This window comes from Cavenderia fasciculata (assembly GCF_000203815.1).
Source record: "Cavenderia fasciculata unplaced genomic scaffold Scf_Dfasci-F-a-11f03.f1-5, whole genome shotgun sequence".
Taxonomy (NCBI): domain Eukaryota; phylum Evosea; class Eumycetozoa; order Acytosteliales; family Cavenderiaceae; genus Cavenderia; species Cavenderia fasciculata.
In genome coordinates this window covers 342514-357035 of record NW_004457718.1, presented here as the reverse complement: position 1 = coordinate 357035, position 14522 = coordinate 342514, and the positions used below count along the sequence as shown (strand labels likewise).

At 32.0% G+C, this 14522-nt stretch overlaps 4 protein-coding genes across 4 annotated transcripts; 2 read left to right on the top strand and 2 right to left on the bottom strand.

Annotated features, from left to right (window-relative positions):
- Positions 1-94: 94 nt before the first annotated feature.
- pheSA (phenylalanyl-tRNA synthetase) lies at positions 95-4607 on the bottom strand (the record flags this gene model as incomplete). Its single annotated transcript, XM_004357777.1, has 10 exons — positions 95-759; positions 842-1083; positions 1162-1436; positions 1537-1829; positions 2444-2488; positions 2558-2946; positions 3011-3029; positions 3624-3971; positions 4056-4435; positions 4564-4607. 10 exons carry the CDS (start codon positions 4605-4607, stop codon positions 95-97), a joined length of 2700 nt encoding a protein of 899 aa, XP_004357834.1.
- A 285-nt stretch (positions 4608-4892) lies between these two features.
- On the bottom strand, positions 4893-8170 carry DFA_00117 (uncharacterized protein; the record flags this gene model as incomplete). The annotated part of the gene is made up of 5 exons (XM_004357776.1): positions 4893-4900; positions 5235-5513; positions 5632-6012; positions 6186-6248; positions 6601-8170. 5 exons carry the CDS (start codon positions 8168-8170, stop codon positions 4893-4895), a joined length of 2301 nt encoding a protein of 766 aa, XP_004357833.1.
- Positions 8171-8656: 486 nt separating this feature from the next.
- Positions 8657-9330, top strand: DFA_00116 (uncharacterized protein; the record flags this gene model as incomplete). Its single annotated transcript, XM_004357775.1, has 2 exons — positions 8657-8675; positions 8699-9330. 2 exons carry the CDS (start codon positions 8657-8659, stop codon positions 9328-9330), a joined length of 651 nt encoding a protein of 216 aa, XP_004357832.1.
- A 532-nt stretch (positions 9331-9862) lies between these two features.
- DFA_00115 (uncharacterized protein) lies at positions 9863-14466 on the top strand (the record flags this gene model as incomplete). Its single annotated transcript, XM_004357774.1, has 2 exons — positions 9863-12014; positions 12236-14466. The coding sequence occupies 2 exons, from the start codon at positions 9863-9865 to the stop codon at positions 14464-14466; spliced, it is 4383 nt and encodes a 1460-aa protein (XP_004357831.1).
- Between the last annotated feature and the right edge of the window lie 56 nt (positions 14467-14522).

Sequence of the window (14522 nt, the reverse complement as noted above, 5' to 3'; positions counted from 1 at the left end):
CAACAAACACAACTAATATTACGTATTATAGATATAATATAATATTTATTATCTATCTATTTGATTTATTTTATTATTTTATTATTTTGTTTTCTTATAAAGTTTTAGTTGGAGGGAACATACAAATTGGATTTGATTGAATGAATTCAATGTTTAGATTATTACCAAAGATATCACGAATAGTGTTGAGACCGTATTTGATCATGGTTGGACGTTCAAGAGAGAGACCCCAAGCAGCGACTTGGACACCTTCTGGGAGACCCAATGGGAGCAACATTTCTGGACGGAAGAGACCAGAGTTACCCAACTCCATACGACCCAACTTGGAATGAACACCAAAGATTTCCATAGATGGTTCAGTGTATGGATTGAAAGCTGGCTTGAATTGAATGTCTTCAATACCCAAACGCTTAAAGAATTCGGAAAAGATACCAATGAGATTGGAGAGTGAAATGTCGTAGCCTGCAACGAGACCTTCGACTTGATGGAACTCTGCCAAATGAGTAGCGTCTAGTGATTCGTTACGGAAGACACGATCCACTGAAAAGTACTTCTTTGGTGTGAATCCTCCTGGTTGGTTGGCAAGCTTGTAAAGCATACGTGATGATACAGCGGTCGTGTGAGTTCTAAGAATGTTCTTTTCAGCCTCTTCAAGCTTCCAATCATATCTCCATCCCCATGATCCATATCCTCCTTCACTATGAACTTTTCTAACTTTTTCTAAATGTTCATCTGTGAAATCGTGTGATGTCTTTGGGTCTATAGAAATAAAATAAATATAATTATATTAATAATAATCATTTATATGTATATAATATATTATAATATATATATATCTTACCACTCAAAAAGAAAGTATCATGAGCATCACGAGCTGGATGTTGTTGTGGTTGGAAAAGAGCATCAAAGTTCCAGAATGAATTTTCTACATAGTTGCTGGTTGGCATCTCTTCGAAACCCATTTCAATAAAGATTTGCTTGAATTCAGCCTTTACCTTGTTCAATGGATGACGGAAACCAGAATCTGGTTTAGTTCCCATTGAAAGAGTGTTGAATTTGAATGTTTCATCTTTCCAAGAGTTACTAAAATTAAAAAGTAAACATGTTGGTCAATATATAATAATAATTACTATAATGATTGTCATTTTCATTTCAACATACTTTTTAAGCATATCCATGGTAAGATCAGAGACCTCCTTCTTTCTAATATTATACTTTTCACCTTGTGATACAGTGAAATAGGTGATCTTCTTCTCCATGACAAACTTGTCCTTTTTGAGTGCATCGATATCCTTCTTTTCAAGAATGCTGAGATTTGACAATAACTTTCTTGCAACATCTTCAACAGTCTCTGCATTCTTTACGACTTTTCCTTTGTCAACCTTGACCCATCCCTTATTCTTTGCTGCTCCAAATGCTGTGCTACCATATTTCTCCTGAAATACATAGATAGATATGATTGATATATGATTCATATTAATATCATTTTGATTAAAAGTATAGACTACTACTACTACTACTTCTACTATGACATACGTTTGCTTCTTTCATTGTTACACCATCGACTGGGAGATCGTTAAACATTCTGTATTCTGGTGAACCATTGTCAAGGGCGTCCTTGCCGTTGGCAGTCAACTCGTATGTTTGCATATCCTTGTTATCACACTTGATGGTGAACATGGACTCCCAACTCTTCAAGTGACCGACAAGTTCTTGATGATCCCATTCGTTTTGAGTGGCCCATTCTCTAGTGTTTTCAATCACCTTGTTGACATCCAAAGTCTTGAAGAGTATCTCATCAAAGTTTGCAATAACCATCTTTACTAACTCTAAATATAAAACTAGACTATATCTACTCTAACTCTACTACTATTAGAATCTTTTAATCAAAGCTAATTTGAACAGAGAATAGACGGACGGAACAACGAAAAAAAAAATGAAAATAAAATTAAAAAAAATCACGTCCCCATATTAATTTTTAAAGTATCATTGGAAATAGGGAAAAGATAAAGAACCTAAAAGTAAGTATATATAATTTATTTATTATACTAATTTATTATATTAATTTATTTTGACTGATTAAATATTTGTGGGGGAGGGATTTTGTTGTATATTTTTTGTTTTCATTATAATCTTTTTTGTTGTCTATTCATAATTAGAGTTAGAGTTCCAATGATTAAGAGGAATGAAACTAGTAATGCAAAAGCAACTAGTGTTCCAGGAACTACATTGTCTCGTCCGTAGCGAGTTGATGGAGAGTATGTATAATTTTGAATATAATTACTCATTGGAAATATAGTACAATTTTCGTTAACTTTATCTACTAATCCGTCCAGACATTCAGTCATATCCTTTGGCTTTATATTAAAGGTGAGTGTTGTAAATTCGGATTTAGTTTCATATACAATAGGGTATTCTGCATGACTACACGATTTAAATATACTTTCACAATATCCTCCACATGCATCCTCAAAATTTGGATAATCATCTAAATAAAAAAATATTAGGAAAATGAATAAAATACATTTATCTATTTTTTTTTGTATCAAATACAAACATCTAAAAGCCATAGTACATAATCTAATTGCCAATAATTCAGCACAATTCAATGCATCAGCAGTTGCTTTTTCACTTGATACCCTTGAGTTTGTATAGAATCTTGGATTGTGTTGAGTTGAATAGATTGCATCTCTGATAAAAACATCAATCTTGTAGGTACCATTTGCAACATGGCACTCATTAGTCCCATTTCTAGATAAAGAAGACATAAATGATGACGTTAAACGTATACCTAGTCTGGTTAATTCCTCTAAACCATATTTCCTTCCTGTTCCATTCCCAGACGTTTTACAAAATCCAAATAAATCATTATTTTTATCCTCAATACAAACTGGACCATCTGTACTTGTCGTCGATTCTCCATTTATACTAACTATAAATAATAAACTTAAAAAAAGAAATTAATATTGTTAGAAAAAGTAAAAGAGAGAGAGTGAGAGAATATACATACAAACATAGAAAAATTAATTCTAAAAGTAAAATATTAAATGATGATGTTATCTTGTTTTTATTTTTTGAAAATAACATTTATTAAATAGTAGAATATATTGCTATAGAGCAAAAGAGAGAGAAAGAATATAATAAATAAAAATATAAATATAAAAACTTTATTTTATTATTGGTTTATTGACTGTCATCACTGGAATCAATCAATCACAAAATTTAAATAAAAAAATAAAATAATAACCCAAAATTGGGGTTGAGGGTAGGTAGGATGGGAGAGAGTCACCCTTTTAATCAAACCATCACCACACCCACACTACTCCCTAAATCAGAAAAACTAACTAACCCTTTTTTTTTTATACTAATAATAATAAATAATAAAAAAAATAATAAGATCCATATATATATATAATAAAAATTAAATTTAAAATACAGGGCAGGGGGTGTGAAGATGGTTTATTATTATTATTCAATTATTATTATTATTAGTTTTTTCTGGTTTATAAAAAAAAAAAACTAACTATCTAGTTTCTACTATTATTATTATTATTATTATTTCTATCTATTATCTATTATTATTATTTCTATCTATTATCTATCTTATTTCTTTTGTTGTTTACTCATAATAAAAGCCAAAGTACCAATGAGTAATAGGAAAGCCAATAATAAACCAAAACCCAAGAGGGTGCCTGGTACAACGCTCTCTACCTCCTCACCTGGCACTACAAAGTTATAGTCAAAGTTTCCGAGTGCCTTTGACAATGTCGCAACAGTGCAATTGGTTGTAGTGTTGGTTAGAATACCCGCATAACACTCATCAAGTGTCTTTGGGAACATTTGATAAGTGATATTGAGCGATTGACCATTAAATGTTGGTTCATATGCCACTGGCCACACTGTATAATTACATTTCTTAAATAATGATGGGCAATAACCACCACATGAATCTTCAAGATCTGGATAGTTTGCTAATTATATATAAAAATATAAGAAATTAATAACAAATTAATAATTGATTGATTCAATATAAGGTTGTTGACTTTTTTACTAACCTCTAAAAGTTAAAGTACAAAGACGCATGGCAATAAATTCAATGCATTCAATAGCTGAAGCCTTTGCCTCTGAGACTGATGAAGAGTAGTTGGTGTATAGGTTTGTATTGTTTTGAGCAGAGTAGACGGCATCGCGGATAAATGCGTCAATTTTCAAAGAAGAGTTGGATTGTCTGTAACATGTAGTGCCATTGGCATCGATTGGGGTTGGGTCTAGTACGAGACCATCATAAAATTCGAGTGTCATAACCGAGTCTGGGATATTACTCAATGCCGCATACGAATAATACTTTAATGACGATGGTACCATTGGACAGAAATCAAACAAATGACCATCATCTATTATACATGATATATTTTTGGTTACTTGTCCTTGACAACTATGAATGTATAATCTATAGAGTAGAGATAAATTTGATGTATCATGTGGAATGGGTTGAGGTTAAGATTAGATAATTCATTTTCTCCACCTTTCATAGAATTCTCGCTGATCAAAAACTTGACTTACAATGATATGATTAAACATATGATGACACTATTACTCTTGTACATTATTATTATTGTTTGAAAAAATTATATATATATGTCTATGTGTAAAGATATGTACTTATTGAAGAGAAAAAGAAATTTTTATAAGACGGACTTCAAACTTTGATGGAGGTAAACTGAAGGATTATAGCGCAGCAGATTTGGTGACCATTGAAAGATTCAACGATTGTGTGAACTATCTTTTGGATAAAAAAACAACCCCCCTTTGGAGACGAGGGATACCAAAAGGCTATGACTCGATACTCCCAAGTTTGAGCCAGTAAAAATATCTTGGATCAATAATTATTTTTAAGCTCCTAAACAAAAAAAACATTTTGCAACAAAAGAAAAGAAACCCTTCCTTCATCTTTTTTATCACCAAACATAAACATAAAAACAAAGAGACAGAGATAAATATATATATATATAGAGAGAGAGAGTTTATTTTTTTACTTTACTAATTTTCTTTTTTTTATTTATTTATTTTATTTATTTATTTAGTAGTATGCCTATAATTATATAATATATATATTGTTGTGGGTTGGTTGGGTTGGTTGGTCAATGTTGTTTTTTATATTATCTATTTCTTTTGTTGTCTGCTCATAATAAAACTTAATGAACCGATAATCAACAAGAAAGCAATCAACAAACCAAAAGCTAAAAGGGTTCCAGCCAAAACATCGTCCTCTTCTTTGTCGTTGGTGGTTGTGGTTGGGACGTAGTTGAAATCACCAATACGGTTGAGCATGTTAAAGACGTTACAGGTTTTGTCGTCGGTGCTGTTGGAGAGCCCGACATAACACTCGGTTACATTTGGTGGGTACATTTGTAATCCCTGGAATTCAAGTGGATATTTAGCGTATGGACACCCGCTTCTATAAATAGTTGGACAAAAAGAACCACATCCTTCCTTTTGATCTGGGTATGGTGCTAAATTAACAAAGAGATAGAGAATGATAATTAATAATGATGAGTATATATATATATATTAATATCTTTTCTATTTTTCATCAGTATAATATTATTATTATACAACAACAAAACATACATCTAAATATAAGAGTACAAGTACGCATAGCCAAGAATTCAACACATTTAGTAGCACCATTTTTAATCTGGTCAGCAGTCATTGAGAGATTGGTAAAGAGGTTTTCATTGTCTTGGAGTGAGTAGATTGCATCTTGAACAAATTGGTCGATAAAGAGCTTCGAGTCAGGAGCAGGTTGGAAGCAGGTATGACCTGGCACAAAAGTGTCGTTTAGGACAAGACTGTTGTTATAACCTTCAGGTATTCTCAACCCATAGGCGGCCATTGTCGAGATGTTGTACACCTGTTCAAATGAATTTGATATACAAAAGTTAAATAGACGTCCATTATCAATGATACAATCAATAACTGGGTCAGCTCCACTACATCCATTAATATATACTAATAATAATAATAATAATAATTACATTTAAAAGTAAAAAGATATAGTTAGAAGAATGAAATATGAAGAAGAAGAAGAATAAGAATAATAAGAATAAGATCAATTGTGTTGTGTGTACAATATAGTATTGGGGTAGGAGGAGGGGGAGGAGGGAATATAAACTTAAACATACATGTACAAAGCAAAGCTGTTGCCAATACGAGAATAGTTGAAATCTTCATTGTCATTCTACTATCTAATCTAATATTATTTTATTCTATTCTAGTTTACAAGATCCTTATATTTACAAACTCTCTCTCTCTCTTCTTTTCTCTCTCTCTCTATTTCTTTTTGAAAACGAATAATGATAATAAATAATAAATATTGCAAAATCTCTAAGTATTCTTGCCCTTTCTTTCTAAAGATCTCCCCTCCCTCTCTCTCAAATCGTGCAACCCCCAAAAAAAACATTTTTAAAAATCTTTTTTCGCGTTTGTCGCGACAAAGAGAGCTCTCTTAAAAGACGTTCATCTAGATTATTTGTATCAATATCTTTATTTTCATAATCATGATTATAAGTTAGTTATTTGTATTTATTATAAATATACCATAGTTACCAAATGTATCATTGGAATAATAGATTAATGGACATGTAGTATTATTATTATTATGATAGGATTGTTGATACTTTTCAAACATACATCCCAACTTTTGATAAAAAGAAGTATCGAAATGAAATTGTTTAAATGATTTACTCTTGTTGTTTGAAATACTATCAAATAGTTGATTGAATATTAAAAGGTCGGCCTCTGTCTTATTATATTCGATCCAATGGAGTCGAACCAATGATATCGATTGCAGGCTCTTTGAACGATCGATTAAACCGCTGAGGTATTTTACAACACTCATCTTGAAAGAGGTGGCTCGTTGTCTAACAATCATTGGTTTAAGAGTCACCTTGACAAGTGTTGGCAATTCCTCCAACTTCCATGCATTGTAATCTATAGTCCTATCATCTGGATCTAATTCAATTGTCAAGTATTGAATTGTTATTGGAAATACTGCTATTATTGTAGGGATCCTCGGAGAGGATGAGGATGAAGAGGATGAGGAAGATGAGGAGGGGATAGTCAAACTAATCTTTGTTAAATTGGTATGTTTTAAGATTTCATTCCAATCTTTGTCAAGTTCCAAACAAGATATTTTTCTAATAGATGTATTGTGTTGTTTGACCAATTGTTTGAGTAGAGGTGATGATGAAACTGTATCTTTCGGTACTCTAATTGATGTTATGGTGTTGGGTAGCTTGTCAAATGGCAGTTGTCTGACTATTCTAGTTTGATTCTGTTGGACGTATCCAAGACCGAGTTTGGTGATTCGTGGACATTCCGAGAGACAAGATAGTAACTTTGGCCAACCACCCAATACATAATGAGAGTCGTAACCCTCAGCTACAAGATCCAACTTTTCAAGTGACTGACATCTCTGAAATAGCTTAGATACCAATGCATCTGGTTCTACACGACACTGTAATTGTAGTTTTGTAATATTCATCAACCATCTACCATCCATCTCTTCAACTAAATATTCAATACAATATTTTTTACAACTCCTTTCATCAAATCTCTTTTCATCTTGATAGTCATTATATAAATACAATGATTGTAAATTTGGCATTTCTAATGACTGTGACGAAGATGAAGAAGAAGATGATGATGATGACGATAACAATCTTTTACAAAGATTAGTGTTGTGATCATCATTTACAATAAATAATGATTGTATGGTTGATGTAAATGTTGATTTAAATGATAAAGATGAAGACGAAGATGTTGAAGATAATAAATAATCTAATGCTTTACAAGTATCTCTAATATTTAAAGCATAAAAAGATAATGGTGATGAACATAGACTTTGTGGATGTTCCATCATTCTTTTATACTCTTGAATCGGTGTTTTATCTGGGTAGTATCTATACGGTGTTTGATACATTGATGGTAGTTTAGGATCCAAACAAGATAAAGCCACTTTAATTGTATTAAACCATCTCTTGCATACACTCGACAATACAATGATATCATCCAAATAATCGGCTACATATCTATCAGTTGTAAGACACCTGAATAATAGATTGATTATTTGATGTTCTATTAAATGTGGAACTTGTCTTGTATTCATTTGTCTATTAATTTATCACATGATGAGTACATAGATAGTGTAACACTCAAACTAGAGAGCACTCTCTTCATATGACGATCGGCTCTGAGACAAAAATAAAATAATACAAAATTGGAATTAAAAAAGAACAAACTAGTTAGTGAGTTTGTTTGTTGTTGTTTATTACTTTTACAAATAATAATGTAGATAGATAGATAGAGCAAGCACGGAGATGTCCTATATTTGAACAGAAAATACTAATCGGTTTTCAGGTTGTTTGTTACATCATCAAAGGAATGCGCTTCCACAGATATTTTGACGTTAGATTTTTTCGATTAAGTACTTAATATTGCTTGATTCATTCGTCATCATCATTCATTCATTTACTTTTAAAATGAAATATATTTATAATTATTTAATATTAGTAGTTGTTGTATTGCTGTCAGCTGCATGTTTTGCTTACTCTGTTGACAGCTCGAGTAACGATGACCCATTCTGGTCTGAACAATGGGTTGTAGATTGGTATGTTTATTTATAGTTTAAATTTAGACAATGATTCAATGTTCATTATACTTATATACTTTGATTCTTCACTTCTACTTAGGACAATCATTTATACAGAATCAGAAGAAACACCACCATATGCTAATAATATGGTACCAGCACCATTCAAGGGTGGTCGTGGTATGACATATTACGATTGGAGTAATCAAGCAATGCATGAAGTATACTATGATTTTTGTGTACCAATCTTTTCAAATGGCTCAGATTGGTCATGTGATTTTATAAATGTAAAGGGTGTCTCTTATATTGTGACACATGATGATGCTCCAAGTGACGTACCACCATGTTGTGTCTTTGGTGATCCATGGTATCCTCCATCACCCAATTTCATCACTGGTTGTGGTGCCACCCAAAATGTGAGTGCACCATTGAATGGACAAGAAATCGATTATTGGACCATCTATCTACCTGGATCCGGTGGTTTGTTTGGCTATGGGTTCTATGCCAACGGGTCATCCACAGCTGGTTGGACTCCCGGTTCATTCTTTTTCGCTGCCGCCCCTTCTGGATGGACCATTCAAAACTTTGAAAACTTTAGACAAACAACTCCACCCGCTTCAGCTTGGGTATTACCAGATTCATGTAACAATGCCCAACCATGTCCACCACAAGGTTAAACCAAACAAACAAACAAACAAACAAATAAACATTGTAATTAAATATTAAATATTAAATATTAAATATTAAATATTAAATTAATATTATTGAGTTATCATGATAGTCATACAAATATTTGAGCGGCAAAATATTTGTTTTTTTTCTAAATACAAAGCAAGGGAGCACCTTGCTTGTGAAAGAAAATAGTCAAAGTAATATCTTTTTTTTATTTATTTTTTCTCCAACAACCAGAAAAGAAAAGGAATATAATAAGCCAATAAGAACTAAGAATGATGATCACATCACATACTGTACTCTAGTATGAGCAAAATGTGTTAATAATAATAATAGTAATAATAATAATAAATAGATAGATAGATAGATAGATAGATAGATAGATAGATAGATAGATAGATAGATAGATAGATAGATAGATAGATAGATAGATAGAAGATGATAGATGTTCAACAACAACAACTATTTAGATCGGTTGTGTTGGTTAACCTGTACACACACAACGAGATATTCAAACATGTGAGGCTTGTAAACAGGATGGTCGTGTCAGCGTCGACGTCCACTCACCAAAAGAGAAAACATGATTCTTCACCAGTCGAATACTACAACTGGTATCAAATGATCACCAACCCACTTCAACTTGCAAGACACGGCTACTTTAATCAACTACAATCAACTATACTAGCACTAGAACAAAAGTATGCAAACTATAAGTGGTTCAGTGATGATGAAAAAGATGATGATGATGGGAAGAAGAAGACATGGGTACCCAATTTAAATGATACTATCAAATGTGTATTACAACATTCATTGGTTTTAAAGTATCGTAGTGATATTTTGAATAAACAACAAAACCATCAACAACAACACAACGAGGACGACTCATACAACTACTACTCAAAAGTAAATCAATTCATTCAAGAGTTTATTTATCCGTGGTATGGAGTGAACAACTTGGATGAATTTACAAAATCGGTGATTACATTCTCTTTGAATAGTGGTAATATAGAACTCATCAAATGGATAGAATCAATTCACAACAATAATAATAATAATAATAATAATAATAATAATAATAATAATAATAACTTGATCAACCTATTGGTTAGGTACAAGATTAAACATCAACATATATTCAATAACCGTGACAGTCAATCTATTGTCTACCACTATTTCACTTTAATACCTTCATCCTCTTCATCCTCTTCCTCCTCAGTTGATGCATCTACATATCAATTGTTGGTAGAAGACTTTTATTTCCGATTAGGGATGTATATTAGAGACCAAGGGGAAGAAGGGTGTACACTATTGATCGACAAACTATTTGACAATCACCATATATTGGAGTTACCAGAAAATGTTCAAAGTATCATATTGACATCTTGTATAACCAAAAGTCATCCACGTGTCTTGGAGATTACAAAATACTATTTACAACATGAATCTCTGGTTACTGTAGTTGGAAACTATGTAATGGTATTGGATGATGCGTGTTTGTCTAGTGTGGGACTACCACTAGTCCTTCTCATCGACAAGTACTTTCCAACAGAGTATTCAATCCAGTCTATGCAAAACGCTATTCAAAGAGGTGATATTGAATTGGTTCAATACCTCATCGAAACCAAGTCACTCGTCATCGATATGGATGTTGCAGCCAACGAAGGTCAAATTGAAATCCTCGAGATGGGAGTCACCGCCAATTTACAGTGTACCGATACTGCATTGACATGTATTACTCGTGGACACTTGGACACTTTTAAATGGGTGTTGGAGAGATCCCCATTACTTATTAAAGATACAAACATCAATACATTGTTAACCAACGCGGTATCCAACTCTAACTGTACACCCGATATGTTTAAATATTTCGTGTCGAGTTATTACCTGGCTGCTGCTACCTCTTCTCAGGTGACAAAGATCAACTATGATTTGTCAATGCAACCAGCTATCAAAAATGGGAGATTGGACTTGGTCAAGACGATTGACCAGCTGACTGTAGAACACGGCTTTACACTCAGTCCCACTTACATGTCACACTTTTGCGCACCAATAACATCGCCATCTGCCAAACTTGACATACTCAATTATATTTGCAGGTCAACTGAAAACGGACCAACTAGATACTTTGGAAAGGATCGTGTTGACCTAGCATTTAGAATTGGTTTGCTTAACGGGTCGTATGAATCTGTTAAATTATTGTTTGGAATATTAGAGACACAGTTTGGTGGAAATACCAAACAAGCAAGAGACATGTATTTGAATGCCAATACTATCGCTCATGCATTTGAGGGTGGTAACGATTCAGCAGCTTCGTTTATTCTCGATCACTATTCAGTTGACGAGTTGGTAGAATCAATATACTCTAATTTCGATCAAGATATTGGATTGTCAATTGAAAACAATAATTTGCCAATGGTACAATTCCTCTACACCACCTTTAAAAATCATCACACCTTTACAATCGATCCCCAAACCCGACTCTTTAATCCAACATTTAATTATTTGGTTGAAATGAATTTAATCAACATTGGTATGTACACTGCTGATGACTCTGACCACCTATCAACCATATTTGACCGGTTCAGTCATATTGGTCTTGATGGAGTTATTTGGCTTTTCGAAAATGGTGTCACTCAATGTCCCAAGAAATCATTAGATGAAATCATTCAAATTCACTCACCTGATATTGGTAGATTCATTAAATATAATTGTACTATTATCAATTGATAATAAATAAATAATCAAAAAGAAGATTAATTAAAATTTATCAAACTAAATAAATTAAATTAAATTAATTTAAAAAAAAGAAATAAAAGAGATGTCTTGTTTTTTTCTGACTCACTTTCTATTTTTTTTTTATTTGTTTTAATTTATTTGTATTTATATTTATATTTGTATTTATGGATATAGATAGAGTTTTTAAATTGGTGTTTATAGTCAATTCATACACACGTAGTGTGATCATCAAACATGTAAGATGTATCAATCAAATGATATCATCACACTATGAAATGAATCATATCAAAAATTACATTATTCTTCATAATGAACCGATTGAATACTACAACTGGTATCAATTAAGTACTATTCAACTTGCCAGATATGGATATTTTGATCAACTACAATCAACCCTACTACAACAAGAACAAAAGTATGCAAAGTATAAATGGTTTGAAGATGACAATGATCAAAAAGAGAAACAACAACAACAACGTAAATGGATACCAAATTTAAAAGAGATTATCAAATCTTTATTAAAATATCCAATAACATTAAAGAATCATTGTGATTTCTTAAATAACAAACAACAATATTATCAAGATGATGATCAAAAGAGAAATCAATTGATTCAAGATTTTATTTATAAAAGATATGGATTGGATAATTTAGAAGAGTTTACAACATCGGTGATTACATGTGCATTTGGTAATAATGGTAATTTAGAGTTTATTAAATGGATCGAATCAATTCATAATGATAATATACTAAATGTGATGGATAAATACAAGATTCATAATCAAATAGTATTTCAATCAACCAATCAAGACCTAGTGTATTATTGTTTTAAAATATTTCAATCTCCCAACCACCCTCCATCCACTTCAAATGCAAGAGAATCTTTTATTGGCAGATTCTTAATGTACATTGAAGAAAGAGAATCTACAACCATACTTATCAGTCATCTCTTTGATAATGATATGTCTCAATTAATGTATCCCATTAAGCTTTCAATGATTAAAATGGCAATCAAAAGAAATCATCCTAGAGTCTTGGAAATAGTTCAATACTATTTAAAGAATGATATTCTTAAAAAGATGTTTTTTTTGAAACCTGGTATGTCGGATACTATATGCGGCTCTCCTAGTGCACTACCAATCATTCTTTGCATTACAGAGTATTTCCCAAACTTTCATGATTCATTGACAGTTACATTGTCTTCAATCAACAAGGCAATCATCAAGAAAAATATACCATTGGTTAAATATATATTGGATCATTCAACAACATCAACATCAACATCAACAACATCGCCTCCGATTACTATTAATATGGATTGGGCAGCAAGAGTAGGTAGCATTGAAATACTAGAAATGGGTCAACATCTTGGTCAGAAATGTACAAATATGTCATTGCATTGTATTATCGATGGGTATTTGGAAGCATTTAATTGGGTGAATGAAAGATACCCATTACTTATACAAGAGATTGACGTTGATTCATTTATCAAAGATGCAATATCAAACAAAAAGTGTACACCAAATAATATAAAAATATTCTTGTCTACTTTGACAGAATCTTTCAAAAATGATACAGAGGCCTCTGGGTTAAAAGTATCTATAAACTATGATGCTGCAATCGATCTATCAATTAATCAAGAGAGATTGGAAATGGTTGAATTAATTGACCAACTGGCCAATCAATATGGATATACTTTAAAACCAAATTTATTATCTCGATTTGACAAGAGACCAAAATCAATATCTGATAGAGCTGATATATTCATGTATCTCTATCATAAAGGGCACACGAAATATTTTGGATCAAATGTTAAAGAGTATGGGGATGCACTTAGAGATTGTTTATTTTATCAATTACATGAACCTGCTAAAATGGTGTATAGTGTCTTACAAGGAATGTGTGGTAGTAATTCTCAAACGGCAAAGGAATTATACTTACTCAAAGAGAACACTATATATCTGGCAATGCAACATGTTACTTCTTGCAAATTCATTCTAGAACATATAACAATCCAAGAGTTGTTGATGGCATACACCAAAGTTGGATATCAATTAAATAGAGCTGTTGAAGAATCAAATGATTTGGAATTAGTTCAATTAATCTATGATACATTTAAAGATCACTATAAGTTGTTTGTCAATTCTGGTACTCATATTCGCGGTCCCAAAGTATTCAAATATTTGGTTGAAAAGAATTTAATCAACATCGATACTTTTAAAGGACAACCCAATGCATATCTATTAGTTTGTCAGGCTGGGTTCAATGCATTTGTATGGCTTCGAGAGAATGGTATAGTTGAATGTGACAGTCAATCATACATCAAGATATCAAAATTTAACAAAGACATGTCAACATTTATTCAATTCAATTGTACTATTACCAATGATAAAGATCAAAAATAAATAAATATCCTATCAATCACATGATCGCATCACATCTCCTTACCCAAGGTATATTA